The sequence below is a fragment of the Thunnus maccoyii genome, chromosome 9, assembly GCF_910596095.1.
Source record: "Thunnus maccoyii chromosome 9, fThuMac1.1, whole genome shotgun sequence".
Taxonomy (NCBI): domain Eukaryota; kingdom Metazoa; phylum Chordata; class Actinopteri; order Scombriformes; family Scombridae; genus Thunnus; species Thunnus maccoyii.
Genome location: NC_056541.1, coordinates 17,634,304 through 17,650,711, shown reverse-complemented (window position 1 = coordinate 17,650,711; position 16,408 = coordinate 17,634,304). Strand labels below are relative to the sequence as shown.

The 16,408-nt window shown below is 40.4% G+C and overlaps 1 protein-coding gene across 5 annotated transcripts in view; it reads left to right on the top strand.

Moving 5' to 3' along the window:
* The window catches only part of LOC121904321 (netrin receptor UNC5C-like), a 210,685-nt gene that overhangs the window by 82,601 nt on the left and 111,676 nt on the right, over positions 1–16,408 (top strand). For 4 of the 5 annotated variants that reach the window (XR_006098207.1, XM_042422000.1, XM_042422002.1 and 1 more), the window contains exon 2: positions 12,714–12,950. Coding sequence is in view for 4 of the 5 variants with exons in the window: in XM_042422000.1 (XP_042277934.1) it covers positions 12,714–12,950 (237 nt within the window). In the remaining variant the exon portion in view is untranslated. Of the gene's footprint in view, positions 1–11,088; positions 11,144–12,713; positions 12,951–16,408 lie in introns of those variants that run through there. The other variant, XM_042422001.1, reaches the window with a different exon arrangement.

The window sequence follows — 16,408 nt, the reverse complement described above, 5'->3', positions numbered from 1 at the left end:
TACGAGTACTGTTTATAGCATCAAGAACACTAGGGGGGCATGTTGAGTTTAATGTTGAACCCATCTTAGACTTAACTTTATGTTAGGCATGAATTTTTAATGTTCATGCAAAAGTGCTCGCTATGAATAGCAAAGATGTTGTCAACACAGCTCATGTGTTGAATCATGCATGAAGTTTCTGTGCGTTCAGTACCAGTAGAGTGCTGTATACCATATTGATAATTGTAGTTAATGTGAAAATGAAAAATGCAAAATTCTGCTTTGTGAAAAGCGGTATTGCACAGGCCTGAAGTTTCAGCCCGGGACTGATCCAATCCACTAACACGGACTGTGCCCAGGGGCTAAAACTCACCCCAAAACAAATCTTTCAGTTTAAAAACTCTCTCATCTTTCCTTTCTCAGTGTATTGGGTTTAGAAAGATTTGGTGCAGTACAGCCTTGTGTGTAGCCTACTGCACAGTGCTTGTTTTTCACAAACAAATGTTCTCCAAATCTTCGTCAACTGGCTAAATGCTCAATTGTGGACTTCCTTGACAAATGGGGACTGCTCGAGGCTATTCATTTTTACTTTTTGCATTCTCTATGACTAACCATCCAGCCCACATTCAAAGTTAGCAACAGTAGCTGGCAAGTCATGACCTGCTGGCTTTCCATCATTCAGTGCATTCACACGTGTGCACATCTCTGCTACACGGAGATATGTTTGGGTAATATGAAATGGGGAAGAAACAGTTATCACTATTGTATGTGTTGCAATCAATGTATCATTGTAATTTAATTACTGAAAATAATTATAACATTTAATGTTTCTTAGCAATATGAACAACCTGGCCCAAGTATGTCAATACCCTCAGGTCCGATCAAGCTCAGCTGAAACGGCCTAGTGTGAAACCCCCATGACAAGTTTCATTTATGCCCACTTTGATTTTTTGTCACTTACAGTGATTTGGTCTTTCATGAGCTGGGAATGTTTTTTGCCCCAGAGGCTGATGAAACCGATTCAAAGCCCATTGTGTAATTTTAAAAGGCTTCGGATTTGACGAAAATAAGGCTGAAAATAAAATAAGGCATTTTTTCTCCTGCTGTCCTTCCAACTCTCTCTCTCTCTCTCTCACACACACACACACACATTGCCTCACTCTTGAGACTGTTGCGCTCCTGCTCAGTAACCACTGCTCTAGTTCCCACAAGCTCAAGCACAGCTCATTTCAGAAAGTAGTACTTGTGAGGGTAGCAGACCCAAGATAAAAGTTAATTAGGACTCTGGCAGCAGAGGATCAGACAGAAAGAGGGACAAAACAACAGAGATGGTGTCAGAGGAATAACTTGACATTTTGGACTTCTCTCCTCATCTGGCTCACACCATGGTAGACCAAAATCCCCTATGTTGGCACTCCAGAATACAAAATGGCATGCTGGCAGTGCTGGCATTTATCTTTAAAGCCAATAGGTAACACTGGCTGTAAGCTAGCCCAGTAGCTTTCAACCACTGGTTTCAAAAATTGCAGCACTAATGATGTTATTTAATTTTTAAAGCTCAAGAACAAATTAAGAATTTTCTTTTTTTTTTTTCCCAGAACACTCCCTAAAGAAGACAAAGAACACAGCAACAGATCCCAAATGTTGTTACAGTAAATCAGATTAAGATTAGTGGAAAAAAAATTGCGACAAAATGAAAACCAACAGGACAATGAAATGGTGAAGAAACTGGGGAACTGTAATGGTGGTAAAGTAAAAAAGATGGAAAGGCCATGTTATAGAAAAATAGATGTATAGAATACACATTATTAGAGATAAAAGAGAGATGTGAGAAACAATTGTATACAGTGCTTATGCATAAGAAAGGCAGAGGTAGAAGAAAACAAGAGAGAAGTATGGTCAGTAATGTGTCCGTAATAAGGTCAGAGGCAGAAGTCCATTATGAAACCCCCTTGAGGCTCTATTTATAGTGACCCAGGAGGGATGGGAGGGAGGAAAGGATATAGAGAGCAAGTGAGATGGTGAAAAAAGAGAAGAGTTTGAGATGAAGAGGTAGAGGAGGGAAGGGAAGAGAGAGGAGGACTGAGAAGGAGGTTGGATGGGGGCGGTGGGTGGAAAGGTGCCAGAGAGCCAAGCAGAGAGACAAAGTCTTGGGAAAGACTGAAGATGGGAAAGGCGAGAAATGGGGATAGAGGATGAGGGCAGAGAGAGTGGAAAGATGCCAGAGAAGGAGGAAAGGGTGGAGGGAGGACTGGGAAAGGAGAAGAGGAAGACAGCAGGGGAGATGGAGAGCTTGGCTAAGCGAGGGAGAGAAACCGAGTCGTGTGGTCGGAAGGAATGAGGGTGGTAGGGAGAGACGGGAGAGGAGGGATAAGAAGGCGAGAGAGAGACAGTGAGCCTCCAGATGGAGAAAGGCATGAGCAGTGAAATGTCTGATCCAATTTTATCTTCAGCTCTGAATAAAATAGCCAAAATATGGGAAAAATCTTCAAATGAAATAAGCCTGTAAGCTGTTCTTTATCATTTGAGTTGAGGCCATCTTTATTATTTGATTGTGTGCTTGTGTGTGTGTCTGTATGGTTGTGTGTGGATTTGTCAGATAATCTGCAAAACTGGGCTCAGCATGGTGTTTTAATTCCTTTCTGAAGGAAACAGGAGGAGCAATAGGAAGCAATATGGATGAGGAGGCAGGAAAGATGCAAAGAGATAGGAAGGAAGGAAGGAAGGAAGGAAGGGTAGAGGACATGAAAACACATGTAAAGGAAGAACAGAAGGAGAAACAAACAAAAAATGCCATGAGGAAGAGGAGACCTAGTGGGTGGGTGGGTAGGGGTCGATGTAAAATGTGCCTTTTGGGAAGTTACCTGAGAGAGAAGTATAGCTAAAGCAGAAGAAGAGAAAGATGCACAGAAACATGGACATAAACTGGCTTTCTAAAGGAATCAGGAAATAAATTACAGACCGAGATGAAAAGGAGCAAAGTATTCTAAGACATATTGGACAGACATGAAAAAAAAAGTAATCATAAAGACAGAAAGACCTGTTCAGAGAGATACTGACAGGTGGAAAATATGCAGACACACATTAAACAGAGAGAGAGCCAGGTGGATAGTGAGACATGGATCATACAGCACAGACATACACACAACCAGCCAGCCATACTATCAGCTGTCAGCCACCCAGAAAAACATTATCCTATCTCCCTGAAAATAGACATCCTTCCCCGGCCAATGTTTTGATATTCTAATGCACTGCCCTGCGCTGGCTGCTTGTATTAATAGTGATGTTGAGCTGTGATAGTAGAACATGAATGAAAGCGAAGCCTTGCTTTTCCCTCAGGCCTGGGATAAGGGAGACAGAATCCATCTGCAAGATAACATTACACAGCAACTAGCACAAGTTTGTACCCCCACAAGCTTACATAAGACTATGCATATGAATGAGATACCCCATCTGCATGTGGATGTGTGCGTACATTTCTGTGTGTAATACAAAATGAGACTTGTGCAGTACAGAGCAGGTAACTTCTTCATGCTTGTAAAATGACTATAATTATTTTTCTCTGACTGTCCATATGTTTGCCTCTCCTTGTTTTCTTATCTGTTTTTCCCCTGCTTGAATGCATTTCTTTCTTATTATGGTGTAATTGCATTATTACTCCATTATTCAGTTGCAGACAGACCCTTTGATTAAATAGTTTTGTGAACTACATCCTTTATGTTTGTGTTGTGAATTTGTTTGAGCAATAATGCTGTGATTAGAAAATTATACATTTTTTGAGTCTGGTGTAGTCTGGTCTTTATTTAGCGATGCTGAAGAGAGATAGTGAAGAGGAATTGAGAGATGGGAGAGAGGAGACTTGTCCTTAATGTCTTTCCATTACTGGTTCTCACAGCTTGTCTTGTCTTGTGTTTCACTCATGCCATATGCATACAGCTACGACCTGAAGTATATTTTTATGTTTCAAGTCTATTTTCTTCCCTCTTACATGCACAACTACAGTGATTGTGGGCTCTGAGTGCTGCCAAAACCAGGGTAACCTAAACTCAACACTGTACCTGAATGCATCCTGTGTAGACACAGACTAGGGACTGCTCTGCTTAAGTGCTGCTTTCGGTACACAGTCTTGTCAAACCAGTGACTTAGTTCAGAGGATGAAATTAAAACCCACCGCATAGCCAGGACTGTAACAGATTGGCTCTCATCTGGCCTCACCATGATCGCACTAGCTGATAGTCTGACATTTAGGTTCCCACCCACGTACCCAGTCATATGAAAGACACATATGAAAAACTGTAACCAAAGCCCCATTGCGTGTTGCTCAACCTTGAAAGAGAGGAATCAGATATAAACCCCTGCTGTGGACCATCCTGTGCTGTCCAGTGAGGTGTATCTGTACACCTAAGCTGACTTGCACCACAGAAACTGGAGATAAGCTGCAGATTAAGAGCCATTTCAGGATAAACGAGGCATACTCACTCCCCAGTTCTCCATATAGAGCAGTATACTCTATACTTTTTCCCTGTCTGTCTCTCCTTATGAGCACAGGAAACTGCTTTCCAAAAATATTGTGCCGTGAGGAAGAAATAGCCAAGAAGATCACGTGCAGAAAGATGCTTAAAGCAAGGAAACATGCTCAAGGGCAGACAGAAAGCAAGGGGAGAGCAAGAGAGAAAAGAGAAAGATAGAGGAAGAGAGTGAAAAGGTACAATAATGCATCAACTAACAGATGCAGGAGTTGTCATTCAGGACAAGCATAGATTCACAAACAGTCCTAAGAAGTATATGTGTTTGTGTTTGTGTGAACTTGGCAGAGATAGCCATGAAAAATAGCAACTAAGTGCTTTCACACTGCCTACCTGCAAACACCCACACATCAGCTGCTGTGTGTGTCCTTCCTTTAAATGTTCCTGTGCCCAATTGTATATGTACATGTGATGTACATCCAGCTGTGAGTGTGATGGTGTCTCAATGTGACTCTCACCCAAGCAGCATCTGAGATAGTGTTTATGCCTCAAGTCAAATGCAATGAGGAAACTTTGTCTTTTTGTTTTCTTTATGATGAATGCTGATGAATATTCCTTCCTCCCTCTGATCCTTTAATAACTCTCTCTCTTTTTCTCAGTTCCTCCATTTCCTTTGTGCATTGCATTGTGGAAGAATAGTTTTCATCAACAACCACACTCAAAAATCAAGGGCTTTTTAGTATGCATCTCGACTGTTTTGAGTATATTTAATTGTGTCGTTTTCCCCTTTGTGACCACACTACATACTCAAAGTCTGCTTAGAATTAGTGCAGTATGGATTTGGCATACACTGTTGAAAACATGTGTAGGATATGTGTTGTCACACAGTCATTTTTTAAGGGGTGCTTTGAGTCCTGGAGTTTCATTTACTGCTCAGTCAAGGCGAACATTCCCTGAAAAATACTTTTATTGAAGCTATTGTATGTCTTTTCTATTTTCTATCTTAATGAGTGGATGAAAAAAATTAAATAACAAAATTAATCTCTTTTATTGCGCCATTTTCACTATGTCATGACTTATGAATTCATCCTCATCTTGGAGCGATACTGCCATTCTTAAGAATCAGCCACTGCAAAAGTTCTCATGTTTCGCTGACAACTTAACCACACGAAATTGTAAAAACGGCCAAAACAACATAACTTACTGTGTGATAGGTCTGGCTTGAACAAACTTACTCACATCAGAAAAGGTAATGAGCTGCTAAAATAACACCAACCAGTGTAAATGCACGGGTGTTCACTTTTAAAAACAATCCAATCCAACTTTGTTTCTCCCAATACAGATATAAATACCTCAACCATACTGATACCAGTGCTCTCTTTTCCACTGACCAAAAAAGCATTTTTCCCATATACAATCAATAGATTGCTGAGCGTCTTTGTATTTTTACAATTTGATCCATACAGGCCAATAAACTTCTAAAAGTCCTGAGGAGCCATGCAATTACCTTATTTTGTAACATTCATGTGTGTGGGGAGCCAACAGGAAGTCAGTTGGCTCGGCCAGAGGAAGTTTCAAGCACACATGTTTTATGGGCCCCAATACATGGAAGCATTAGGAAGCCTACTTAGACTTTTTTGGCAATCCTCACCACGATCTGTGAGCAACTTTCTGAAAGGGACTCCATCTCTGAATGTGGTGTCCAGTTCATCATAATACATCCTCAGGAAATACAGATTCAGACACACATGCAAACATATGCAAACACACACTGTGGTAATTGATCAGAGTTACTGACTAATGCTATTATAGTCATGCTGACCTCTGTATAGCCTCCAGTATTCTACTATAGAATCCTCAATACTTACCTACTGTATATTAATGCATATACAGAAATGCGACTATGGATGTAGTGAGACTATAGCACACATCTGCATAAATGCACAAATATATACCATTTCATGGACTTACAGTATGCCTTTTTAAAAATTCATGTGCATTGACAGCCCCCCCGCCGACCCGCCCCCCCCCCCCCCCCCCCCCCACACACACACACACACACACTTAAACACTAATACGCAGTTTGTTGCCGCTCTGACCTGATAACTAGAGGCAATGCAGCTTTCAGAATTATAATTTGGGAATCAATGAAATATGCATGTCACAAACACTTCTATGTTTGTGTGTATGTACAGTATGTGGTTTTTGTATTCATACACTGTAAGTTGCTGGAGCTGAATGTGCGTGTATGTGTGTTTGCCTCGAACATAATTATTCAGACTATAAATTAACTCGGCTTTACCTCACAATGTAAATTTATGAATGCAGTGAATGTTTTTTTTACGCATACAAAGTGGAGAATATCTTGTCAAGAAGGCTTTATATGAATGCTAGATAGAAAGGTATATAAGAAACAAGTAATTATCTGACTCCAGGAGAGAAAAAGGACCTAAAGAGGGAGTAGATTAGTAACTTATCTCTGCTGATTTTCCCTAGTTTTGATATGCACAAAGGAGTCCATGCAGTATAGAGAATTCATCAGAGCATAGACTCACTTACAGGATATGGTATCTTATATGGAGTCTCAACCATTGAGCCAGCAGGACACTCCAGACTGATTCTCTTTTCATTCAACAAGAAGTGCCTTTCTTTATTTCTTTCTTAACTCAGGCCAGCTGTGGCCTGACAGAGTCACCCCTCTACAGGCTGGGCCGTAAATCTAGTTCCAGGCTCTAGCTGGGGCCTTATCTGTCACACACAATGAAAGTCGGAGGACGCCAACCAGCTGTCACTGTCTGCTCCTATATAGATACGCTAGCTTTCAAGTACTTTCTGCTATTATGAATTGCCTTGTATAGCCCCGAAAGCCTGGTGGATATATAATTGGCTTTGACAAGGAGTGTGCTGTGCATGCTATATTATATCTTCCCGGGGTTATTTCTGTCATCAAATAGTCATGGTTGGCCACCCAGCCTGGGAGAAACTTCTCTCCCATGTAAAATAATACAGATGTTCTTTCTGTAAGTATTGGATTCAATCTAAAAACCAACAAATCTGTGGCCAAATATTAAAAGCATAAAGTTGAATCAACATCTCCCTAACACAGTCGCAACAAAAAAGTGAGCATGATAATCTTCAGAAAGATATGATTTGGTGTATTTTGCATTACATTATCTTTTGTGTTTTTTTCTATTTTTTTTTCCCATTTTAGCTTTTTATTTTTCTGAAGATTATAATAAAAAAAAATGCTGATTTAATTGATCCCTCTGGACAAAGGTAATGGAGTGATTAAGTACTCTCACTTTGCATGTCTACTCGTGTCTTGAATAATGTGGCTTTTATCAAAGTGCCGATTGAGGATAAGGCCCTGATTAAGTTTCTAATGGATGCAGATGATGTGTGGCTGCCTGGTGTCTTGTTTCAAAAGGGATATGACACTCCAGGACGCAGTGTATAATTTCCCGGCATGCTATGTCAAGTAGTTCAGTTGGCTTAACCCACCCTTGATCTATTCTTTATAAACAGATTTTTACTGTCTTTACTGTCTACTTTAAATGCAGTAATACAGACACACACCCACACACACCTGCATACTGGCAGTGTATATTTTATCATATCTTCTGTCAACCACCATGACTTTGTTGGGTTTGCTTTATCATCCTCATCTGGACCACTTATCATCTGAAAACAAATCTGGGGAAGGAAGAGAGGAAGGAAGGAAGGAAGGAAGGAAGGAAGGAAATAAGGAAGGAAGATTCATGTTTTTTAATTAAATGCTGACATGTCGTGTCACACTGAAAATGCTGCTAAGAATAATATTCTAAATGCCTTCATAAATTAAAATGGTCTAACACTCTGCTCAATGACCATGGATTAAAGGCATACCTTGAGGCAAAAGTGGGTAAACAAAACCTATTTTGACCGTATAACTATAATTTCAAAGCATGAATAATTGAATAGCGGATGAGGTAAACACTTAAGAAAGTTGAGCACTGGATCCCCAATGGGAGGTTAGAAAAAATGTTTCAAAAGAGAAAATAATAAAATTCATTTGATATTTTCTTGAAGATGATTATGAAAGAGAAGAAGAGGGAGAGATAGAGGTGGAATAAAGCAGGCAGTTCATAGTGTTCATGGTGTGAAAGTCACTGACATGGTGCTCCATAGGTGGGTATCTGATAACATTGTGCCATTTCTACCGCTGTGTGTGTGTGTGTGTGTGTTTGCCCGCATGTGTCTTCCAGTGACTTTCACAAACATCTTGTGCACGCTTTTTTTTGTCTACACAAGTGTGTGTTTGTACATGCTTGAATGAAGACATGCTCTTGTGGGTGCTTGTGTGTCTTGTATTTGTTTTTCTGTGCCCACATTTGTCTGTGTGTGTGTGTGTGTGTGTGTGTGTGTGTGTGTGTTCTCCTGTGTAAGTGTCTGTGTGTGTTTGGGAAATGGACAGCATCACATATCTAATTCCAGAGCAATGATTCACTAGCTCCCTGCTGTCCCATCATCCCTCACTCTCTCTTTCTGTTTCTCTCCCTTCATCTCCCTAAACTTCCTAAATCACCTCTGTGAGCCTTTTCAAGACTATTCAGTCTGTCTATTTAATTAAAGGTGTTATAATAAAGAGTAAATGTGTATGTGTGTTTGCATGTGTATTGGGGAAGATAGTGATGATTGTGGGCAGGGGCTCTGGGTAATATGAGCGCCAAGAATGGGCGTTCGTATTGTCCTGTGTTAGTGAAACAATGTGTGTTTGTTTGTGTGTGTGAGATAGAAAGAGAGATAGCAAGAAAAATGCAAAATTCCATGGAAAGTTTTGTTTTAGTGTGTTCAAATGTTTTTATACCTGTTTTTTTTGTCTGTGTGGGTGTGTGCACTTTACTTTTGTCTGTGTCTGTGTACGTGGGACTTGTGTAATTTGGCAGCCCAAGTGTCTGAGAAAGACAGCGATTGTGCCAGCTTTGTTTTCCTAGTTGTCAAGGGTTGTGGGTATCTGTCTGTGTATGTGTGTGTGTGTTGTCGATAGTGGTTGTAGGAGAGGATTATCCGCAAAGGGGTATAGGTTTTAAGAGTGTGTTTGCATGTCTATTTATGGTGTGTGTGTCTCTGTGTGTGTGTGTGTGTGTGCGTGTGTGTGTGTGTGCCTGTTTCTCTGTTTGCGTATGTGTTTTTGCAGCTGCTGCTGATTCTAACTAGCTGATAAGACGCTAAGAAGTATGATCTCATGATTTCCACGGCTACTGCACTGATACACATCACAGACCACTTACCAGGAACACAAGACCCTGACACACACAGACACACAAACATACACTCATACTCATGAGGCGTTTTGACCTTATATGGCTGCGTTTTGCTTGCTTTAGCACACAGACATACCTCTGTATATCACATTTTTTATAACCAAACCCTTGAAAATATCAAAACTGATATCTATCAATCTCTCTATCCATATGATAGATGGGTTCACATTGTCTGTGACACTCAAACGTGAGTGGCCACTTGTGATTCTTAATAGATTTACTGATATTTATTGGCTGGGTTTTGTAGGTTTTCTGAAGTGAACAGACCTACAGGCGTGAGCGAGGGAATAAATGTGGTTTTTGCCCCTGGTACATATTTACTACATGCCGTAAATCGAACCTGGACATTGTTCCGCTACAGCCATTCATTATTGATGACAGCATTCAGGCAAGACATTTATGAGCTGGGCTGTTAGGAACAGTAATTCACTCTGTCAGGAGATCAGGAGAGAGGAGCAGGTGGAGAAACAAGAGGAGGAGAGAAGGTTTAGGAAAAAGAAGGAAAAGGAAAACAGATGGGATAGAAAATGTGTGAAGCAGGGAGAGGAGAGGACCAGAGAAGCAAGGATGGTGCAGAAGAAAAAGGAAATAGTAGGCATTTGTGAAACAAAGCTTTTATTCATGGGGAATTTTCTAACCATCCCTCCCTTTTTTCTCTACTCCACCCTCCCTTTTCTCTGGCTATCATGTTTCTTGTGCCAATCAATAATTTATAGCTGTCACTCCAGAGCAATGAACCCCCCCGGCTCTCTGAATGACAGATGAGGGTGAGAATGGGTGTTGGGGCAAAGTGAAAAGCAAGAGAGGGCTTAAAGCAGAGTGGTGGAGAAGCATAAAGTAACAAGAAATAGCAATGGAGAGACAGGAGGCAGTGCAGCAAGTGAGAAAGAGACTGATGGAAAAATGGTTGAACATGACACTGGATAAATAACCAAGAGTGGGAGAACATTTCCCACAGATAATGATATTATGCCGTGAAAATGTCTACCAATTTTCATACTCTCATAGAACTAATTACAGAACTAAGAGAGGAAATGTCAGCTTTGTGACATCAAAGTGGGGACGCTGCCTACTAATTTTTCCCCTATTTGTGTCTTGTTGTTTTACCTAAGCTGCTTTTAGCTCCTAGCCCACAGCACACTGCCACTCTCCAAGATAAGGACCAACTACACACACAGTTAGGGTGGGAGGAATTAAAGATTGTGTGTGTCTGTGTGTGTGTGCAGCTATGTTGTTTTTTTTGTGTGTGTGTGTGTGACTGAGTGTGTATTTGTAGGAGTGTTGATGTGCAGTTGTAGCCATGACACATTAGGCTTGAAAAAAGAGGTTGAACCTTGAAGCTGTGTCAAAACTGCTCTGTGTGTTCAAATTTTCCCATGAGTCACAGCTCTCCAGGTGAGGCAATCACACACACACACACACACACACACACACACACACACACATACAGTCACTCTAGACAGTCTTAATGAAACTGGATGATGATGGAGTGGAGGGAAATTACAAACTAGAGGAAAATGTGCATTTGTGTGTGTATGTGTGTGCGCAGACTTTAAATACATAACCATTGTGTTTGTGTGCATGAGTGTACTTGTGAGAAAGAAAGAAAAAAAAAGGCATCTTCCTCTCCCTCCTACCTGCTCTTGTAATCCTCTGTGTTTTGGTGACCTTGGCAACCTAATGACAAAACAGTTTTGGTGTCCCTTTGATTGAGGCCATAGGTGGGCGTGAAATTTGGATGGGCTGAAAAGACAACGAAGGAGAGAGAGCAGGATGGAGGAGAAGGAGGATAAAGTTGCTGGTGCCCTCTGACTTGGTCAAATGAGCACCTTGTCTGTTCAGTTAATTCCTCCACTCTGTCTTTCTTTACATATCCTGCTTACTTTCCTCTACGCTGTCTTCGGTATCATCATTTCTGGCAAATATTGTCTGAAAGGTTCAAGATTCCCATTTGATTGAATTGAAGGAAGGAGCTTTAATATTTTTGATAATGACTGTGCATTTTCAGCATATATCGCATAAGCTTGGAACAGGAGGAGAAAAAATAACTTGTGACAAGTGTAAGTTTTATATTTTAAGTGGATTATGCATTATCTGTTTGAGTTCAATTAGGCTTACAAAGTGCTGACCAGGATTATATAGTGCATGTAGTATGTTGGCAATTTTTTTTTTCATCTTTAGTTATGTCTGTTTACATTTATATGAAGCTGTGTGTATTTAAATCCTATTGTTGGAGCCCTTCCGGGATTTTGTATAAGTAGGCTGTAAATGTTTAAATCTGCATGGGGCAAATATGTGTTTTGCTAAGCAGTTGTCTTGTAAGATGTTGGTGGGTAAAGTATAAATATTTTTGTTTGGTGGTGATTAACTTGTCTAATTTGTCATCCCATGAGGAACGAATCATGTAAATGATAGGACACATAAATAAACTCATTCATTCCATTTGTCAATTTTTATTTTATAGCACATGTTGTATCTCTCTATTTTTCTACCTTTTCTCTCCAGCTCCCTCATTTCATCCTCATTTATTCTCCATTGTGTAGTGTTTATTTGATAAATTTCTAAACTCAAGGCACATCTAAAGAAAAACAAGATCTTCTGCTTTTTTTTATAAGTAACTCTAATAGCCAGAAGAATAACGCAAATGGACACAACAATCAGGTGCTGATTAAAGGGGCAATTTATGTGTCAGCGGAAGAAAATTGTTCTCTGTCCAGGTCACCGGCTTGAGACACGGCAGTTATTAGTGATCAAATGAGAAGGACATTGTCTCGCACATACTCAGGAGAAAGTGTATTGCAATGATGCTCACTGGTTGGAGATAAAATGATAATGAATGACTGATAGAATGCAACCTTTCCCTCCCTGAACCAACTTTGGATTAAAATAATAGAACAAAGACTGAATGAGCTTGAAATCAGGGGGAAAACATCATTTTAAACTTTCTCTTTTCTTCCTCCCACAGTGAGAGATGATGATGATTTCCTGAGTCTGAGCGAGCTCCCAGAAACCTTCCCCTCTGACCCACCGGAGCCCTTACCTCACTTCCTGTTTGAACCAGAGGAAGGCTACATTGTCAAGAATAAACCTGTTAATCTCTACTGCAAGGCCACACCCGCCACGCAAATTTACTTCAAGTGCAACAGCGAGTGGGTCCATCAGAAGGATCACACCGTGGAGGAGAGGGTGGATGAAAACTCAGGTGAGTGAAGTCTAGCACGCAACGCAAACAGTCACATTCAGTGAGAGTTCAGTAGAAAGTGGGCGGATCAGATCATATTCAGTAAACAGGCTGTCAAACTTTTCTTTGTTTAACTCAAGACATTTATGACAGAAAACACTAGTGGTAAAAAGCCGGTGACATGTTAAGTGTAAGCGCTCATGTAAATTTTAATGATGTTCCCGTATTTCTCTTAAAAGTTGACCTCTTTGCCTGCATGCTTTTATGTTTCTGACCCTGATGAGATTCCACTATGTGTGACATAAAATTGTCACTCTCCGGAAAATGTGGCCAGCATTTTTCCCAGGTTGTCTCACCGAGGCATCGTAAGCAAACAGGTTAAACCTATTATTCAGTTGTTTAGTTATTTGTGCAGAAAGCTGGGTCACATGTCAGATGTGTGTACACAGCTGTCCTACAGCCGGTGCTGTACTGCGATGTTCACGGGACAGTTTAATAGGATCCACAGTGATGTACTGGACTGCAGCCAAAGTTCCACACTTGTCACTTGACAGCACATGGTATTACTCTGCCGGCGAGATAATGATGAATCTTGCTGTTGCTTTGGCAGGAAGACAAAGACGTACAAAACCCGGTTTCTTAGACTTTAAAGTTGATGTGAGCTTATGGGGCTCCACCTGCTTGTTAATGAGCTTGGGTCCCTAGAGCCAGTGATTAAACAGAGAGCTCCATGCTGAAAACAGTTTTAAAACTCCTGATATATAGTGTCTGCTGAATTAAATACACAGTGGGGTCAACAGTAACACAAATCAGCATGGTGGTGGTTGCATTGTGATGTTTTTTTCTTGAGGCAGTTGAGCAAAATGCATAATATATACTACTGCTCACTCTGTCATACTTGTCAATGTGTATTGCCTGCAATTGTGAGGAAGCAGAACTTTTGATTCTGTCTCAATTCAAGTTGACACATCGACTTGCCCACCAAAGATTTTCCCTTGTAATACAAAGCAGACCCCAAAGCCAAACATTGTGCTGTGTGTGTGTGTGTGTATTATTTGGTGTCCTGGTTGCTTAGTGGGTCTGCCACTGTGCTAAACCCAAGACAGAGTCGGAAGCAACTGAGCAGTACAGTTTGATGTTTCCCCTGATTCAGCTGTCACACATGAATAGTCAAGCCAGAGGAGAATAAATGCAACAAAAGCTAGCAAAACCTGAAAGAAGTAAACATGAGAAAAGTGAAAATACAGGTACACATATAGAAACACAAACAGAGATTCACACTGTGGCAAAGTAAGTTTTAATAGAGAGAGAGAGAAAGTGTTTGTTTAGAGGGTGGGTAAGAGACACTGGGGTTTTAAGAGAAAGCTTCACTCTTATTTTCTTTCAGTCTCTCATTAATCACCTGCTTTTCCACTGAGGATGACATTTTACCATAATCACCGTCAATCGCTTGTTACTGCTTCTTTTGGTCTTCTGTGTCTTATTCTTTAGAATTACACCTCTTTCATTTCACACCAAGTGTACTCCACTTCTAACCCTCATTATCTTCAACCCTGTATAACTTGATTTTGATTTCTTAATCACCTTTCTTTATTGAACAGGGTCCCTGTTTCATGTCTCTCTCTGGTTTCTCCTAGAACCGCTTCTTTCTGAATATTTAATTATTACACTTTTTTGTTGTCTGTTTTTTTTTTTTTCATTTTGCCTCCTCTCTCTTTCTCTTTGTTTTAATCTCTCTTCCTCTGTCTCTTTCTCGTGTCATTTTTAAAGTTCCTTTTTTTCCACATCTTTTTTTGTCGTTAAGTTTTTTTCTATGCTGGAACTTCTCCTTTGTCTGCTAAAAACTTTATGTGCCTGGGGGAGGTTTTGCATTTCAGAAATAAGTGATCTTATTGCTTTGTATTTGTACTGCAGCAGTGTTAGTAAACATATAGAAATACAGATGAAAAAAATCTTTTGTGTAAGCAGAAAGTACAAACATGTGTGATCACAGACCTGAACAAAATCCTACATTATATTAACTGAGTGAAATTGTTTGTTTGAACTGTGCTATGCCTCGTCTAGCTGTGTCCCAAGAAACAACATGAAAAACACCCATCTTCTCTAAGTCTCAAGCAGCCACAGAGGCAGATAGAGAGATTGCTGATATTTAACAACTGAGGCGTTTATTAGGGCCTGAGCCCAATAAAGTGTATTTCGTGTGTTTGTGTCTTTCTTATTATTCTTTCTTTATTAATACGCCACTTAAACCCTAAATTTGACCCCCTAAACATGCTCAAAAACTCACCAAATTTGGCACACACATCAGCTCTGGTGAAAGATTTGATAAAATGTAAAAATGAACCCCCTAAGTGCCAAAATTTGCTCGAGAGCGCCACCTATGTATCTAATATGGCCACCATGGCCCGCAGGAATGTTGTAGAGAGATTGAACCAAAACTCAATTATTCGTCTCATCAAGACCAACAAATCATATGCTGACACCCCTGACGTAAATCCAACAGGAAGTACGCAATATGCTCATCAATGTATGACTTTGCGCCATCCCCTAAGGACCCCCAAGAAATGCTATCTCCTCCTAGGGTGGTAATGGTATCGGCTTCAAACTTTAATACATGACTTATCACACTGTGCTGAACAAAAGCTATTAAAAACTTTGTAATAACTCGAACGGTTTAGATATTATAAGCCCTGAGTTGTAGTGCCACATCACACCTTACAATGTAAACCAACGGGGAGGCAATCTCTAAGCATGGACTTTGTGTCAAACAAATGGTTCTGATGTCTAAACTATAAGTCTGACCACTTTGAAACCTGTATCAATGGATTCGCGACGAAATTTCTTGAAACTAGACAACTTGTCCCAAGACAAGAAATGAGAAGAGATTAAGATTAGAGAAAAAATATTGATAAAATGATATATATGAAAACACCAATGTCTTCACAACAGAATGACATCACTCACATAGTCCAGCATCATACAAAATCACATCCTGGCTCTCTATGCCGATAGTATAGACAAAGAAATACAAAATCCACATTATACATAGCTTAAAGTTCTGCTCCTTGACTTCCCTAACTAAAAAATAACAGGAGAAAACAAGATCAACAGAAATGGCAGCCCAACCCTACAAACTCCTAGTGAACAAGTGTGGTTTGTTTGGGAGGAGATGAGCTGTGCTCCGGGCAGCACCGTGCTGCCATCTTGGCTCTTACAGTCGAATGGAATGAGGAAGGAGCCAATCAACTGCAGGTGCTGGTATCCAATGGACTGATCACCTCCGCAGGATGGTACACACCATTTGCATACATTCTCTCTCATGCACCTGTCATACATCACACATATTCATTCATATACTTAGGGCAAGAACAGAGTTTGTAAAAAATATCAGAATACCACCACAGTCATGTCAGACTGTGAGAAAGATGGGAAGATGACATTTAATCTGTTTTGATGATTCATGTGTCTGTCTTTCAGCC